Source organism: Podarcis muralis, chromosome 10, assembly GCF_964188315.1.
Source record: "Podarcis muralis chromosome 10, rPodMur119.hap1.1, whole genome shotgun sequence".
In the NCBI taxonomy this organism is placed as follows: Eukaryota; Metazoa; Chordata; class Lepidosauria; order Squamata; family Lacertidae; genus Podarcis; species Podarcis muralis.
Genome location: NC_135664.1, coordinates 32,641,030 through 32,659,624, shown reverse-complemented (window position 1 = coordinate 32,659,624; position 18,595 = coordinate 32,641,030). Strand labels below are relative to the sequence as shown.

The window sequence follows — 18,595 nt, the reverse complement described above, 5'->3', positions numbered from 1 at the left end:
GCCACTGTGAGAACAGGACGCTGGGCTGGATGACCCATCGTTCTGATCTAGCAGGCTCTTGTTAAGTTTGCATGAAGAGGGCGTGGCATTGCTTCCCATTGGCCCTGCCAGCTCCACCTCCATGCCATGTTGGAGAAATGTCTGCAATGGGGAAGCCTGGTGAATGTGTGCATAGCCTTTCCTTTGATCTCCATTTGCCTGTGACAGCGATGGAAATGGATAACCTCCTCTTTCTATGTGATGTTTCCCCTGCCATAACGAATTCGTTCTTGCTACTGTAACATGGGATCCAGTCACACTCCTTCACTCAGTTGCAGAGATTGTTACAGTTCCACCCCTTCCCGCTTTATTTATTCAGCACTGACTATATTGTGTGGATGGGATATTGCACTACAGTCACTCAAAGGCAGCGCTGTTCACAAAAGGTAAAATGTGGCATGCTTTGAAACAACCATTACTTTCCCTGTTGCCTTAAGAGCCATCCTTTCCCCTTCAAACTGTGAACAAATAAATATGAGTTGTCTTTGTTCGCTAACACTCTGGCAGGTTTGGCATTTCGCAGAATAAACCTCTCACAGTTCTGACACCAGCGTCGGATCATCAGTTTCTATCAGGCCTTCTTAATTAGTGTGACATTTCTGGTGATCTTTTCAATTAGAAAGTGCCACACAACTATTTCAGCGGCCTTCTTCAACGGAAAAGAAAACCAGTCGAAAACACATGCAGGAAGCCTCGAAAAACAGCATACGCTTGTGCAAATATTATGAGTGTTATTTGCTTGAAGTGGGATATCATTACAATGACTTCGTTTCTCTTCAATTGTCCTTTTAATAACTAACGCCTTTCAAAACTTTTCTTTCTTGTTGTTAGTAAAATTGTACTCAGATTTTTAATAGCTAGCTCAACAATTATAGAAAATTTAGGAGCCAATTGACTGGAAAGCTCAGGAACCAAGAAGACCAAAAGAATGGGGGGAAATGATCTAGGAGACCACTGTAAGCAGATGAAAACCTTAGCAGGATTCTAATAACACTTGTATGTAGCAAATACTAAGGTTGATATGGAGAGATATAAAATGTGGACTATGAAATAATATGCAGTTGAGAAGGTGGACAATAGGACCCATGGAGGGGAAGGTGGGAAGTCTAGAGATTTGGGAAATATCTCTATATATGGATATGTAATTTGTATTGTTATCGTTCTATACTTGTAAAATCAAATAAGAATTATTTTCTTAAAAAAAGAAAATTTAGGAGCCAAAAATAGTCCTAATGATTAGCACTACAATAGTTACATGATCTTACTTTGGAGCAAATAGAGAAAGTTGCCTATCGACACAGTTGCATATATCAAGAGGTTCCCAAACTGGTCCATGGATCACCAGTGGCCTGAGAGCTCCATGCTGGTGGTCCACAGTGTGAAGAACGGCAGAAACAGCAGCTGCTCCATCATAATCTAAGCCTGAGCTTTGCAGTGTAGCTTGCCCACCCGCATGTCGCGTGGATAGCAAAGCAGTCAGCATTCCCCTTATCTCTTTTCCCCAGCTCTAGCTGCAGTGGCTGTGGAAAACAGGTAAGCGGCATTCTCCTCAGGATGTACACCAGTTCTAGACCACGTTCACTTTATAATATATTTAAAGCCCTCTGATACCACTTTAAATGCTTTCCACAAAGAATTCTGGGAGCTGTAGTTTGTTATGGGTGCTGGGGGTTGCTAGGAGACTCTCAGTATTCCCCTCAGATCAGTGGCGTAGCGTGGGTTGTCAGCACCTGGGGCAAGGCAAGTAATTTGCGCCCCCTAACCCGTGGATTTGCGCCCCCTAACCTGTGGATTTGCCCTAACCCCAGATGTTGCGCCCGGTGCGGCCGGGGCCCCCTGCACCCCCCACGCTACGCCACTGCCTCAGATAACTACATTCTCCAGAACGGGTTAACGATAAAATCCCTCATGACAGGGAACTGTATGTATGAAGTGAATATGGCCGCTGTGGCCGCTTCCACACTCTGTCTCTGTGCATGTGCATCAAGCGACTTTTCAGGCACACAGTCAGTCAGAGAAATTAGGGCTTGACAAATAGTGTCACAACCATTGTCCTTCCCCTTTTATGCCCCCCAGGTGTCCTTCCCTCCTCCCCCCATTTTGCAGCTCCCTTTGATGCCCCCCTCCCCCCGTCTCACTGTTTGAAGCAGAAGTCTCATTTCCCCCTCAACAGCCTGAACACTCTAATATGACTGGTGCCGTTGAGAGACACAGGGAAGCTTTTAAAGTCTGAGGTTTCTCCCACACACACACCCTCTTTCTTCCCCTCTGTATTTTTGTTGGAAGTCGCCCAGAGTGGCTGGGGCAACCCAGTCAGATGAGGGGGGGTATAAGAATTATTATTATTATTATTATTATTATTATTATTATTATTACCAACCATGGAAATCAAGTCCCTTCAAGCCTCAATTCCACTCAGCATATGAACTTGCCTTCTTGCTACTCCGCAGCATCCCATGGCTGAGCGATTACCTCCTTCCGTCCGCCATGTGGCCCACCTGAGGGTTGAACGTCACAGCAGTTGCCAACTGCGTTCTGCTAGGAAGAAGGGGATGGACCTCCTTTATATCCACCCAGCAGCATTACTGCTTTTGTGACATCACAGGCAGTCCACAGCCAATGGCAGTAGCTGTGGAAGCATCATCATGATCTCAGCAAGACCTCACAATGGTGGGTGCGGTTCAGCGGCCTTTATCTGCACTGGTACCAGAGAAGACATTTTGATACCCAAGGCAGAATCTAGCCCAATGGTTGCATCCCATTGTAGTGACTATTCCAGGGGCTGAGTGCCAAGAGTGGATGAAATAATGGTTTTTTAAAATAAAAAATAAACAATAAAACTGAAGTGAAAATAACCAGTGTAGATGATAAACCAACAGGGTACAAATTAACAAACTGGCAGGAATGAAACATTGGTAAAGGCCTGGTGTCGTGAACAGGTTAGAGAGTCCAAAGTGCGGGCAAAGGAGGCAGGAAGATGATCCAGGAGAAAGGACCGGTGATTTGTGGGGTTCTGTGCCATCCATGAGGCAGGGGGAAGAGGAAGAGGCTGGGCAGTCAGAGACAGGAGAAAAAGCTGCAGGGAGGCACAGAGGTGGAAGAGACAGTCCCAAAGAGAGTTGGGCCGTTAAAATCTCCTTTGTCCTTCTCCCAGTGTCTGTAATATACGGTAAGTAAAGGTAAAGGACTTCTGGACGGTTAAGTCCAGTCAAAAGCGACTATGGGGTTGTGGCGCTCATCTCGCTTTCAGGCCGAGGGAGCTGGCATGTGTCCACAGTTAGCTTTCTGGGTCATGTGGCCAGCATGACTAAACCACTTCTGGAGCAACGGGACACCGTGATGGAAACCAGAGCGCACGGAAACGCCATCTACCTTCCCGCTGCAGCGGTACCTATTTATCTACTTCCACTGGTGTGCTTTCGAACTGCTAGGTTGGCAGGAGCTAGGACACAGCAACAGGAGCTCACCCTGTCACGGGGATTCGAACCACCGACCTTCCGATCAGCAACCCAAGAGGCTCAGTGGTTTAGACCACAGTACCACCTGCATCTGTATCTGAATGCAAACGGTATGTGGGGGTAGTGGGGCAGATGAAACAATGATGTTAGAATCTGCACACAGGAATATCAACTAAAAGAGGAGTTCTCAGAGGATCTGTGAAGCTACATTTAGGGTGGTTATCCTTCTGGCTGAAGTAAGAACTGTCCGGTTTGTAATAACAGGATTCCTTCAAATTTAAATATGCTGTTTGTCTCCACCAAATATCTCCAGTCAAATTAGGAGAATGCAATGAAAAGAAGAGGTGTAAATCAAAGTCGGCAGCAAACACTTTGGAGATTTCCACTCCATTACATTTGGATTTTCCCCCTTTTATGCCTCACAACAATAGAGACATTTCTTTGTATGACAGAGTTAATGTCCTCCATTCCCTTTTCCCACAGCATAAATCCGCAAGAAGACACAAACAGAGTGAAGTCATTTGCAAATGAAAACAAAATGGTCAAATAAAGTGAAAACAGGACAACCCCAAAGGGCATTTTCTTGATCAACTTTAATTCATCCATACATCTGATTCTAAAACCAGATTTAACAAATCTAGCCCTGTGGGCATTAGTGGAAAATGCAGCCTTTTAAAGTATCTGTTTAAACACCATTTGATTAGTATTCAGCCTTTGTAAAATATTTTTTGTGTAGGAGAGATGGCCAAAGCAGGATCTAAAATGTGACATGTTGACACAGTTGCCAGAAGTAGAGTTTAAATTGCTTTAAGCGATTTCAGCATCTGTAGTTGAGATTTAAAAACCAAAGTGCCTGGAGTTCTCTCCTTTCCACTGTGCAAGTGACAAATTCCAGACCTACAGCGCAGCTCTGCATAAGTTTAACCTGTAAATCCCATTCATTGGACCATGCACACTTACATGGCAATAAGCCCCACTGGAATTTGTTGACTTCTGGGTAGGGATGGAGGAGAACTTTGATTCAGTACACATTTAAAGCCTTATCTATTAAATTTGCACTTGCCAAAGCAATACGAGAACCAAAACACAGATATCCTACAAAATTCAGACTCGGCCAAACTTTGCGGTGCAGTTCTCCAACCAAATAATGTTTACACAATAATGAACGTGTTATGGAAAAGTGTGGATACAATAGTGAAAATAACGTATGAAAACACCTATATTTAGGGGGAATGCTTGCAAAAATGTGTACATTAGTTAGAACATACAAAAATATGTTTATTTGGAGCAACCTGCACTAAAAATGCGGGTGAATTTTCATGAGGATTTTTTAGAAAAGATTCACAAATTGCAGCAGAAATGGGAAGAACTTAATTTAAGGTTGGAAAACTGAGAAACTGGGAGAACTGAAAAGGACAGATCCTTCCATCCTTACTTCTGAATAAACCATGCATAGGATTGCACAGTCAAAGGAATTTTTTATTATTATCACTGCCTACCTATAACGCAACACAAATTCTGAGAAGCCAGGACTCCTCTTTCCATAACTACTGCTCAGAAGAAGGGAAAATCCAGTTTGCAGTGAATAATTTGGGTTCTTCCCTTTCGTATTAGTCTGGTATCCTATTCCCTCCACTAAGAAATGTGTCATTGGAAGAGCACGGTAGGTGAGAACAATGATGCACATAGCATTCTTAGAAAAGTGGGGCTGCTGTGGGAGGGCCACCATCCCTGAGACAGCTTCACCTCCTGCTTCGCCTACAGCTCCTTGAGAAAAATTCTAGTCCAGAGATTTAAAACACAATTCCATGCATTTTTAGCCCTGAGTTTAATGGGGTTTATTCGCAAGTACAGTGGTACCTTGGTTCTCAAATTTAATCTGTTCCGGAAGTCCACTCAACTCCTGAAACAGTTCGAAAACCAGGGTGCGGCTTCCAATTGGCTGCAGGAGCTTCCTGCACTCTAGCAGAAGCCGTGTCAAACATTCAGCTTCTGAAAAACATTCAAAAACTGGAACACTTACTTCTGGGTTTTCAGCGTTCGGGAGCCGATTTGTTTAACAACTAAGCCGTTCGAGAACCAAGGTACCACTGTAAGTGGCTACAGGGTTGCAACCTACCAAGTAATTTCGTTGTCCCCGAGAGGGGGCAATGACAATATTATTATTATTATTATTATTATTATTATTATTACGACTGCTTTCCTATTCCCACATAGAGGAAAAAACACTGATTCACTTCCAAGTTGATCAAAGAATTTCCAAGTCTTCTTTAACACTGCCTCTTCCCCCCGCCCCTCCTTGTCCAAATCAGTTGGACTCATTGCACCTAGGGCAGGTTTACTGGCGGGATACAAACCACTGTCAAAGCATTCCCCATTACTTGTGCTATTTTGCTTTGTGTGCAAATCCAACTCTGTTATTCCCGCGATCAAAGACGCAATAGAAAGCTGACATAAATACGTCTCCCAGAATCCACATCGGTTTGCTGCGGGGGCCGAGATCCAGAGCCTGAAAGCCACTGAGGCAAAAAGCTTCTCCTCCACTGGTTTGCTGTCACAGAAAAACAAACACTTCTGTTTGGGTGGTGCTTTTCCACTAGCGTTTGAACCAGAGCTATTAGGCAGGGTGAGGCTGCTGCCTTGGGCGGCAGAAGCCACCCACGCAGAGAGCGCAAGATCTCACGTGATTTGGGGTGAGATGTCACCCAAAAATCAGTGCAATCTTGCCCAAAATCAATGCTGGTGGGGGCGCCACTTCTCCACCAGCTGCAGATGCAGCATGACATGTGACGTTGGGAGCAGCAGCAGAGTAAAGGTGGCATTTCCCATTTCACCTTAAGTGGTGAAATGAGCCATGCCGTCCCTGGATTGAACCAAAACCGACATGCTTTCGTTTCATGAGCCTTTTGGCCTCTTCAGAACACATGCCCTCCCTCTGACAATTTTCCACATCCTTTGGCCAAAGGGTACAGGGATGTTTGTACAGGGGAAAGTGGCGAGAAGGCAGTGGGCACCCACTGTTAAGTGCTCCTCTGAATGCCAGCTGCTAGGGAGGCTCTTGAGAGACTCTTTACGCCCATCAGCTAGAAACCCACATTCCATATCAACACTTAGCCCACAAACACTCCACACAGCTCTTGCCTCAGAAGACAGCAACCGTGAGAATTCAGATACATACCTTGATTATATACTGCTTTGAAGTTATTGTGTATTCTCTCTGCCCGATGGTAAAGGTTATCGGAGGCAGGCTGGAGAGTCTTCTGCAGTCTACAATAAACTGTAACAGAAATGAATTCCGCCACTTGAACTGGGGTTCTTATTGTCATTCACATAAACAGCGAAAGTGACCTATTGGTGTTGGTATGTTGGTGGGGAGAGCTGGCAGCTAGGAGACCTTTGACAAACTACAGTTCTCAGAATTCTTTGGGGGAAGCCACAACTCTTAAAGTGGTAGAAGACTGCTTTAAATGTATGGTGTGGATGAGACAAGGTAACACCAGAATCTTTGTTGCCCTTGCCCATAACATGAGAGTAGACAAACGTAACTTCCTATTTCTCTCAAATTTCAGCGAAGTATATTGCTAGCCTTGCCCAAAACTTCCCCCTTATTTTGACCTTTGATTCTTTTTTCCCCACAACTCAAAACAATATGTCCTGGACCACCATCATATCAACAGCTCTGGATTTTCTTTGAGGCTCTGCTGCCCCAAACATTCTGTTTACCTCGCCATGCGGTGCTGGGTGGGCTCCGATTTTTTGTTGCAGTCGTATTATTTGTGAGGGTGGGCCAGTAATGAGAGAAGTACCCGAGTCTACAATGGCTGCACAGCCCTCTCTGCATGCCGCTATCTCTCCCTGGATTTTCACGCTGTATTTTTATGGGGAGAAAAGAACAAACATGAATACTCTTGATTGAATCAGGTTGCAAGCATGCGGGGGCATAGAGATGAGGAAAGCAAGCAAAGGTCGGCAATCAGTTTAAACATAACCTTTTAGAATCATTTCAGCAAAATTATCTTCTGAAAGATATTAAAATTTGCCTCTATATTATTCAACTAGTTCTAATTTTGAATATCTTAAAACAGTGCTGGGGGAACTGCGGCGTCTAGATTTTGCTGGGCTCCTAATATCAGGAGCTCCAAAGAGATTTTCTGGGCCTGGTATATGGCATGTGGGTTGGGTCATCCCCACACCCTGCAAAGACTGGCACAATATTTGCATAAAATTAGCAGTAAAATATATTTGTATTCAGACTGTTTTGCAAGGGGGTGGAGGAAACCCTCACAAAAATAATCAGGAGCCACACACAAGTAATAAGTTTGCCCGACAGGCATAATGTCCTCAGGTGAACTTTCCATCATCATTGTATTTCCATAATAGCCAAGGCTTAACCTGCTGAACAGCTGCCAGCCATTGTCTGGAGAAGGAACTTCCTGGTTCATTTTAATGGTCCTCTCTAGGACATGCATGATTCTACTATTTCTCTATAGTACCCAACAATCAAAGCTGTGAGTTGGTTCATTGGTTAAAAACACTGAAAGGTGAGAGCAAGCGCTTTTCTCCCAAAACAATTGCTTAAAATGGAGTCTGCACATTTTTTGCTCCATAAATCACATTCTACAAGGGCTTTGGTCCAAATACAACAAAACAACCCCCCCCCCCATACCTCACTCTTTTGTGTTATTTGATCCAGAGATGCTTTCCTTTCTACATTCCCAGTCCAAAGGTTTCTGGTTAATTTATTTTTCAAACTTACTTGTCCATATGAATTTTCCAATACTTTTGCTCAGTGACTGGAACCCAGTGAATGGACCCTTTGTAGAGAGAATGGTCAATGCCTCCAAATATCAACTCACCCCCATTCTCAGTGTTGCCTCCTCTAAAAGAAAAAAGAAAAACTATTATTGGGTAGGCAAGCATAAACACAGTTGTGGTTTGACATGAAGTTGAATGAGGGTGTAAACCAGTTCAGCCTTCTCAGATATTTGTGTTTGTCTTGGAAGCTGCAAGTGTCCTAGGCTACTAACATACCATACATTCAAAGCATATTTGAAGCACATGACTTTCCTCAAATAAGCCTGGGAACAGGAATTAGATAAGGGTGGTGAAGATTGTAGCTCTGTGAGGGGTAACCTGCCGTTCCCATAATTCTCTGGGGAAAGCCATGGTTTAAATGTATGGTATGTGTGCAGCCATAGTCAAACCATGACAAGAGAATAGCCAGAATACAAAAACAGTATTTAATACTTCAGAACCATCAAGTCCAAATCTGAAAAGCAACTCAAATGGAGTTAAATGACATCAACAGAAACAACGGGCAGCCTCATATATCATAATTTTTTTAAAAAAAGGTTGGCTTTGGTTGATCTTATTGACATCCAACACCCTTTTAGAATGTGGCTTGGTGGTTTTTTTTTGGGGGGGGGGTATTGTGTTTGGTTTGATTTTATATGTTGTGGTTTTGTTTGTGAACTGCCCTGAGACCTCCGGGTATAGGGCAGTGTATAAATTGATTAAATAATAATAACAGAAGTTCATTAGAAATTACAGCCCTGATTGGAGTCCTTTAAAAGCTCACATATGAAGATGTTCATTTTCTAACAAAAAGACGAAACAGAAATCTGCTACTAGGCCAGGTTCAAGGTTTCAGTACTAACATATACAGAACCAGGTTACTTGAGGGATAGCCTTATCCATTACATATCCAGAAGATTTGTGTGGTCTGCAGGAAAGTTTCTCATGCAAGTTCCAAAGATCTCAGAAGCCAGCTCTGCAGCAACTCCCAGCAGGAATTTCAGTGTGGTTTCCCTGGTTCTGCAGAATAGCATTCCTGCTGAGATATGATAAGTGCCCACTATCTGCACTTTCTAGAAACAATTGGAGACATTTTTGTTCCAACGGGCTTTCCCAGCTGGATAAATAGACCTTTGTCATGAGTGTCTATTTTGTATTGTTTCCGTTTTGTTTTAAATGTATCAGCTGTTCTTTGTGTTTTTAACTGCTTTTGGATTTTTTAAATTTCCATTTACTTGAGACGATGGTGTAGAAGGTGATTAATAAATTAACGTTCACAATTTTGATGATTATGATTATACTATAAGTTGGCCTCCTTACTGGATAATTGGCACCTTGTCTGAGGGCCCCCTAAAACTTGTGGCTGTCCCTGCCTTTCTCAGCTCACTGAAATCAGCAGCAAGTAGATAAAATTTGTGAACCAGATTCCACTCCTGATGAATAGTGTGGAAAACATGTAGTACAGTGGTACCTCGGGTTACAGACGCTTCAGGTTACAGACTCCGCTCACCCAGAAATAGTACCTCGGGTTAAGAACTTTACCTCAGGATGAGAACAGAAATCGCGCAGCAACAGACCTCCAGAACAAATTAAGTTCTTAACCCAAGGTACCATTGTACCAGAAATCTCACAAGAACTGCAAAAATAAATATATATACTCAGAGCTTTTTTTCCTGGGGGTATGCAAGGGTACACATACCCCTAAACATTTTGTGAATCTTTGTACTTTTGTCCATTTACTGTATTTATTTTCCCCAATTTGAACTATAAAATGGTGGTTTTCTTGAGTCAAAATAAGAATACCTCAACATGTATTTTTTTTTTTGGGGGGGGGAAGCACCAAGTAAACCCTCCACAAATCTGAAGTCCCTAAGATGATTGGATGGCACATTGTGCTCCTCTTTCTGGCAATTCCTGCAACCAAGCTGGTGCCAAGTGTGTTGCTCTGCTTTCCTTTGGACCACATCAGCGAGGCCAGAGGGATGGTGGTCTTGTCTAGGCAGCCCAGGACTCTCATACACAAAGCCCAGGCTTATGTCCCAGGGAAGTTACTTTGGTGTTGCTATCACAGTGGTTTGATTTACCCCAGAAGGCACACTCTATTGTCTCTCGAGACAGAGGGATGCCGCCAACAACAACATGAATATTTCACCAGAAACCATTTTGTGGAAAGGCTGGTTTGTGCCATCCTATCTTTTCACTCTCAAACACTGACCTGTTCAAGATGAAGGAAAATACAGGTTCCTCTATCAATTGTTGCCTCAGCATATTGTCGAATACTGGAAGTCCATGCAGCACTGACAACGATGGATATCCCAAGCCCAGCACCCCATCAAAGTGTGCAAAGGTAAAGGTCAGGTCAGGCTCATAGACGGACTCTCCAAAGTCTTGAGCCTCAATGGAAAGGTTGCTGAACTGGTTAATGATTTGCCAAAGAGAAACAATATGAAAAACATGTAACCACATTATAGTTCAGGTTATTCAGTTCAAAGCAATTTCCTTCTTGAACCTCTTCCGGTTTGGTTTATGTCACAAAATTCTATAGTTTGGGCCTAAGTTTCCCTGCTTCTGATGGAAAAAGCTTATCACACAACCTGACATTAAACCATATATGCCAGTAACTTTCTCCAGTTCCGGCAAAGATGAGAAAGAATGATAGTATTAATGCTATATCATCTGCATATAAAATTAATTTATATGATAGTTGTGTGGTTTGTGTTCCCTACCTTCAAAGAGACTTTGGTGAACTAGACTGGACTGGATTTCCTTAACAATGCATTTTGAACATCAGCTGAATTATTATAAAAGACACGTCCCAAATTGTCCATGCCCTCACGTGTACTGCCAAGAACCCAACGAAATACAGAACGCTCAAAGGGAACCCTAGTAAGAGCTTCTCTCACCTGTACGGTGTCTTTGGCAGTGACGCCGACCAAACTCCCAGTCCCATATTGTAAATAAAACGGCTCCCCTACTTGCGCATAGGAGTATGACATAAATGACTCAAATCTCTTATGCATGCCTGTAAAAACAAGGGCCATTAGTAACCTCAGCAATAAACATGATTTCCCCCCAGGTTTAGGCCTAATTTTGATTAAATAATGAAAGCAAAGCATTGCATTAATTAAAAGCAAAGCACTTAATTTTCTGTATGGATCTTCTACGTCATGGAAATGTGAAACGTGCATCCTGGGGCTGGAGTCCTTTGAGTTGCAATAGGTGAATACACCTGCAGGCTTCACTTTCACTCTGATAAGTGGGGAAGATGCAGGCAGGCATCCTTTCCATTGAGACTAAAGCAAATGGGGAAGCCAACACAGAAGAAGCTCTTTGCATGCATTGGAACCTCCATGCCTGCAAGAGATCACTCAGATACCGAATTTGGCTGTTCCTTCTACTGGCATTGTGTGGTGTTAACGGAAATTACGGGGGGGGGGCATATATTTGAAGTTGTTAAATGTTACAAATATTATGCTTGAATGTATCCTTTTGATTTGACAGCTCAGGGAAGATACCTAGCTTTATGAATCATATAAAATCAACCCCTTTGCCAAGTTCCTCCATTCCAACGCCATTTTGCCCATGGAAAAAGGACTCTTTCCCCTGCCACCTCCCCAAGCTTGAAGACATGTTTACACACCTCCTACCCCAGGAAATTCCCAGAGGTGACAATTGCTGGGCTCATTGTTGTCCAAGGGAAGCCAAATCTCATCACCAGATTTGCTTCAGGCTCCAGACATGCAAAGGAAGTTCTATCATACTTTTGGGTGGTGGGTACTTAAGATATGTTTGCCTATGCTAATCTTATACTTGGGTGTTGCCCTGATATATCTGTCTATGCTAATCTTGTGTAACCCTCCCCTTTTGTGACATGTTAGTGATGTAGCAATGATGTATTGATGATGCTGTGTGAACTGTATTCTGGGATATGGTGGGAAAGTCAATGTCGCCCCCTGCTCTGGGTTCACTTGCTGCTGTTGAACCTGTTGCGCAACAAAAAAGGATCTAAGTCTACTGACTGCTGATTTGCTCCAAATTGCTTGGCTGGAATTTCCTTCTTTTACTGACCGCATGGACCCGCGGGGGACTTATATTTCAATGAGCTGGGCTGTTGAGTAGGCTCTCAACCCAGAATTTTCCTTAACAGTGGGCAATTGGTAAAAGCTCAGGAACTCACAGAGTGGTAGAAAAGACAGAAATGGATTACATCAATGCCCTACATACCTTTTTATGGCCCTCCCTGACTAAAATTCTGTGCTGCTTCCATCCCAATCAGCCATCTAAAATCTCCCTTTCCCTGTCTCCAATCCGTTATTTCTCTCTATTATTTGTACCCTGCCCATCTTTTGGGGTGTGTGGGGCAGAAACAAACCTTAAATTATTTTTGTTTGGGTCTGGAGAATTCTGTGGTACACAAGGTTGAATATGTTTGAGATTGCTGCTGCTTTAAACCCGTTAAATGTCAAAATATTTCTTACTGCAAGCTTTACTGTAGCAACGAGCGGATGGGACCCAAAAATCGCTGGAGCCGGTGTCAAACACTACGGTGAATCGCTGAGGTGGAGTGCCAACACTCACCTCTCCATAGTACTGGGCCTAGGGGGAAAACAACCCATCAGTCCAGTATTCAGTCACCTGACAGACAAGGTTACGGGAGCTTCAGGTAGGTGATGGTGCCCATCAGGTGAACACAACGTTGGGTAGGTGGTTCCATTTTAGAAGCAGAGGTAACAACCCTCCAAGCCTAAACACTGAAAATAGAGGTGGGTCTGAAAAGTATACACCCAAAAAACCAAGGTAAAGAGGTATGTCTTCAGCCTTCCCCAGAAGCTATCTAATCAAGGTGCCAGGCACACCTCTGTTGGGAGGGATTTCACATGTTACGTTAGTCACATGCCTGCCAATGTGGCGTTTGTCTTTTAAAGGAATTGCCAGCATCGGGTCCCAATCTGGACTGGGATTTTAGTGTGGTGCCAGCGGGCTTTAATCTTGTTTTCCTGCCATGGTCCCAATCCCCACACCAACAATAGGAGCTTTTTCTCTCTCTATACAAATTGGAGAAATACTAGGATTCCCATTTGTATTAGGGAACCCACCATGGCAATTTTGCTTTTAAAAACAAAACTCTGCACTTAAAGGTGCAGCTATGTTTCTAAATGACTTACTGCACAGAACTCTGAGCCATACCTTGCATGGGATGTTGTTCAAATTGGGGGAGGGAATGGTTTATTCAGAAATTCTTAACAAGCCCGATTAAGCTTTGCTTTCTTAAATATCCAAGTGAATCTAGAAACCAGGCAAAGAATCCTGGATGCCAAGACAGGATCAGCCCACCAATGAACTCTACAAGCTTATCAGCCTTCCACTTCCATATCATCCCCTGGCGAGCAGCACAGCCGCGTCTCTCGTTCTATTTTTAGTATTTTAAAAAAACAACCCATTCCTGGCATCTGCTGCAGAAGGTGACGTGATCTTGTATTCCCAGAACAGGCTTTAACTGTTAATTTATATTTTCATTGCTTTAATTGGAAATGCATATTTTGCACATTTGTTTGACCCAGCAAATTTTAAAGGACGGAATAGGAGAAGCTACCATGGTGCTGTTCCTGGAGCAATTTCACTCTTTCCTGAGCAAACCAAGAGCCTTGTTTACAGCAGAGCTGGGGAACCTGTGATGCCCTAGACATGCTTGGGTTCCAATTTCCATCAGCCCCAGCCAGCACAGCCAATGGGCAGGGATGATGGGAGCTATAGTCCAGGAATGTCTGAAGCAGGTGGCGCTGTGGTCTCTTGGGCTTGCCAATCAGAAGGTCGGCCATTTGAATCCCTGCCACAGGGTGAGCTCCCTTTGCTCTGTCCCAGCTTCTGCCAACCTAGCAGTTTGAAAGCATACTAGTGCAAGTAGATAAATAAGTACAGGTGTGGCGGGAAGGTAAACAACATTTCCATGCACTCTGGTTTCCATTGCACCAGAAGCGGTTTAGTCATGCTGGCTGCATGACCCAGAAAGCTGTCTGTGGACAAACTCCGGCTCCCTTGGCCTGAAAGTGAGATGAGCGCTGCAACCCCATAGTCGCCTTTAACTGGACTTAACCGTCCAGGGGTCCTTTACCTTTACCTTTTTATTTCTGGAATGTTTGAAGGGCCACAGGTCCCCCAGCCCTCATTGACACATTTGAAGCAACATGGGTCAACAACTGCAAGGAAGCAAGTCCCTCTATTGCTATTGACAATTAACAATATTATATACATATACATACATACACATATGCATGTATATATAATAGCGGGGCCACGAGACTCCTGGTTGTTTTTGCTTTAACAGACTTTCACGGCCAGATATGCCAACTCTAAGGGGTGGAGGTGTCATCAGCTCCCTCAATATTTCTTAACAGAGGTCTCAGCGCCCCCAATATTGAGGGGGTGGAGGAGGCCAAACCGCCAAGCCAAGTGTGGCACAGCATCAAAGGCAGCCTCCTCCTCTGAGTGTGAGAGAGGAGCAGCAAGGCCTCCTCCCGACAATGCACACACAACACATGACACAGCACGCAAAATTCACTGGCATGTCACACATGGACCGCACCGCTGCACTGCTGGCCCCCCAATCTTTGGCTCAAGGCAGCGCCTTTGTTGATGGCTACCTCAAAACATAGCTAAAACAAAACGAAAACATTTGTGGCCTCACAAGGAAACTGTTAAAGGAAACTGTTTTCCATCTTGTCGTGTTCCTTTTCTACAGCAGTTTGAGGAAAGAGTTGCTTTTACCACACCTCTCATCCAGTGGATTTACCTCACGATCCCTTTCTCCTCATTTTCTCGCACAGTCCCTTTTGAAGGACCTGCTCTAAGTCCAGCCACCTCCTCAAGTAAATAGGATCAGAATTAAAGCAAGAACCACTCACAAATCCTTAGACAAGAAGCCTGATAGCTATTCTGCTCAAATGGTTAGCACAGAGGGAGTCAACATGGTGCCCCCCAGATTTCAGAGGAATATATCTCCCCCCAGCCCTAGACAGTGTGGTCAACAGTCAGGGATGATGGAAGTAGTGGTCTAGCAATATCTGGATGGCACCAAATTGCCAATGGTACGTTAAATGATAAAACCAACCTTCCTTCTCTTTGCAGTTTATGAAGAATAAATGTTTCCTAGAATTAGGAATTTACATATGGAGCCTTCTATTATATTTTAAGAAAACATAAAAAGTCCATTGTTGCTTATTTGAGGCATGCGCTTTAATTCCTAATTGTCCTGGGAGTGAACAGGTGGTTTAAATTTGGAATCTGATTTAGGTTTACTTTACAATACAACAATAATGTTTCTGGTATGATCTGTGCTACTAACAGCTCTATAAATATTGGCTTAATAGGTTCCAAGTGCAGCGATTTTACTAAGAGACAGATGGACATATAGTTTGAGCAATGGATGTTTGCTGACATTTTTTAGTTACTTCTTTTATAGACATTTATAGACTATTTTATATGTTGCAATCTGCCTTGCTGTTTTATGAAGGAGCCTTGTTATTTCATGAAAGAGCAGGTTATCAGCCTTCAAATCAATCAATCAATGAGCAACATCTGTCCTATGAGCTTTCATCCCATTATTATGCAGTGACATACTCACATTCATGTAATCATAGAGCCTTTCTGTTGCAAGTCCCTGTGACAAATTAATATCTGAAGGGAGACAGTGCGGGTACCTCTGAACAAAAATGTCAGGTTGGCGGTCTTCAAGAAGCTTATGAAGCTCTCCTCTTTTACGGAGTTTTCCTCTGATAGATTCAAATCGCGTTAGAGGGATCCTGGGCGGATGACATGAATGCATGTTTGGTGTGGCATGCAATGGACAATGAAATCCCAGAAAAACCGAAACTAGGACTAGGACTCGTATGTTTTTTCTAGGGTGGTTTCACCAATATTTTTGCTCTGGTACGTACCATGTTAATTTTGCCTAGCTTAGGATAGAAATCAACATAGTGCTAATAAGATAATTCTTCAAGCATTTCTGCCCACCAGCTGGAACAACCGTCCTTCTCCTCCCCACATGTGTTGTTCTGGGGTTTCCCCGACCCTCCGAAATGAATTGAGGAAGTGCAGGGGGAGAAGAGGAAGGAAAGCTCTTCTGAGCTATCGCAAGTCCTTGCACTGGCTTCTGCTAGTGCACCAGTTGAGTTGAATCCGGCCCTTAGAGTGTTATAAAATTACATGGTAGATGTTGAGGCCTGGAATGGGCGAACATGTCCATTTTGGGTTTCTCTCAGTTTTCTAATCTTAAATTCCACATTTATGCAACAGTTTGAGATTTTTAAAAAAATCCTCATGAAAATCTGCCAACATTTTAACGAAAATCTCTCCTGTGTACATTTTTATATGCACATACCAATATACACATATTTAGATGTTATTTTCACTAATATGTGCACCCTTTACCATTGTATAGGCACTTTTATGTACATTACTTGACTGGAGAACTGCACTGAAAAAGCTGGCTGAGAATATTGAAGGATAGCTGTTCTTCGGTTCACATCTTGTTTCAGAAAACACAAAGTTGGTTAGCTCACTTTTAAGTGCCAATGGAATCAAGTTTCTCCACCATTCCTATTTGAGATACATGAGCCACTGCTAGGCTGTGTAGTACTGGACTAGATAAATAGCCTGAATTAGTATAAAGCATCTTCCCAAGAACTGAAATTAACATAAATTGTGAATGTGGTATTATGCCTTCCTATCATTGGGACTTGTTGCAGGGGAAATGTTTCCATGAATTTTGCCCAGGGTTTGAGTCTAGTGCCATCTTGTAGCAAATACCTTTCTGTAACATGCCAACACCAAAAGTTTCTTTTTTATATATAAAAAAGCTTCTAAAGTAATTAACAAGATTCCTTTTTACAGAAACATGGGCCCACTGCTAAGAACACACTGAAAATATATGAAATACTTCCTTACCTTACTACAGCTGTGATGCACGGAATATAAACCAGAGCTGCTAAGAGAACCCTCATGGCTTCAGCTAGGAGTGGAAATAAAGCTGGCTTTTCTTCTCTCTATCTCTTTTATATACTTTGCTGGATCACAACCAGCTGTTTGCGGGGTCAGTCAATGACTGCAGGTCAGTTGCTTGGCAGGACATTTGTAATGTGCTGGACAAGGACCCATCAATTTGTGTAAATACTGCAATCTGTTACAACATGGATGGGGAACTGGTGGCCCTCAGGATACTGTTGGACTCCAACTCCCATCAACCCCAGCCAGCATTGCCAATAGCCAGGGATGCTGGGAGTTGGAGTTCAGCGACATCTAGGGGACCACACGTTCCCCACCCCTGCATTAGAACACTCAAACAAGGGAGTGATGGAGGCAGGTAGTAGCAGACCATGTGGTAGAGCTTGACGCTGGTGTGGTTGCTTACCTGAATGGGGCTGAGGTGCCAATAAGGGCGAGACTGTGCAGTTGCACTGACAGGAGTGCTGGACCAGCAGGGATGCTCCCACTGGTGCAACCAACCTACCCCAACCTTGCCACTATTGCCCTGCCCCAGTGCTCTCCAAATAAGGAGCAGTGACAGAGGTGGATTTAGGGAAGCGCGACTGGTTCACCCACACTAGTGAGAGGGTGCTGCAGGGGGGCTGAAACAATGACTTATAATGAAAGTCAAGAGATGTGGATGGGGGTGCTAAATTTTGTTGTGTTGCGCAGGGCGCCATTGAAATTTGAAAATCTGCCTCTAGTAGACTCCGTTGTAAGGAGGTTGGCTGTGTCTCACCACACATGCCTTAAGAATAATGAGTCTTTTTCAGTGTGGACTAAGTAATTATAAGCCAGGTCTTACCAGGACCCAGGTCTTCAAAGGTGAACCTATGCAATTCAAAGCACTATAGAAAAATGGTAAATGGGCTCATCTGAAAGATTCAGCACCATAACAAGCAATTTGACTTTTCCTTATGTCACCTGATTTTTCTCATTAGCTGTTACTGAATTAGTTTCATTTAACCTCTCCCCAGGGACTCGGGTGGCGCTGTGGGTTAAACCACAGAGCCTAGGACTTGCCAATCAGAAGGTTGGCGGTTCGAATCCCGCGACGGGGTGAGCTCCCGTTGCTCGGTCCCTGCTCCTGCCAACCTAGCAGTTCGAAAGCACGTCAAAGTGCAAGTAGATAAATAGGTACCGCTCCGGTGGGAAGGTAAAGAGCATTTCTGTGCGCTGCTCTGGTTCACCAGAAGCAGCTTAGTCATGCTGGCCACATGACCCGGAAGCTGTACGCCGGCTCCCTCAGCCAATAAAGCAAGATGAGCACTGCGACCCCAGAG

At 43.7% G+C, this 18,595-nt stretch overlaps 1 protein-coding gene across 1 annotated transcript; it reads right to left on the bottom strand.

Moving 5' to 3' along the window:
* Window positions 1–5,700: 5,700 nt before the first annotated feature.
* LOC114605772 (cathepsin E-A-like) lies at window positions 5,701–17,390 on the bottom strand. The gene is made up of 9 exons (XM_028747343.2): window positions 17,235–17,390; window positions 15,913–16,090; window positions 12,770–12,887; window positions 11,195–11,313; window positions 10,507–10,706; window positions 8,254–8,376; window positions 7,221–7,365; window positions 6,676–6,774; window positions 5,701–6,048 (listed from the first exon to the last, which is right to left on the bottom strand). The coding sequence occupies exons 1-9, from the start codon at window positions 17,288–17,290 to the stop codon at window positions 5,884–5,886; spliced, it is 1,203 nt and encodes a 400-aa protein (XP_028603176.2). The 5' UTR covers window positions 17,291–17,390; the 3' UTR covers window positions 5,701–5,883.
* Between the last annotated feature and the right edge of the window lie 1,205 nt (window positions 17,391–18,595).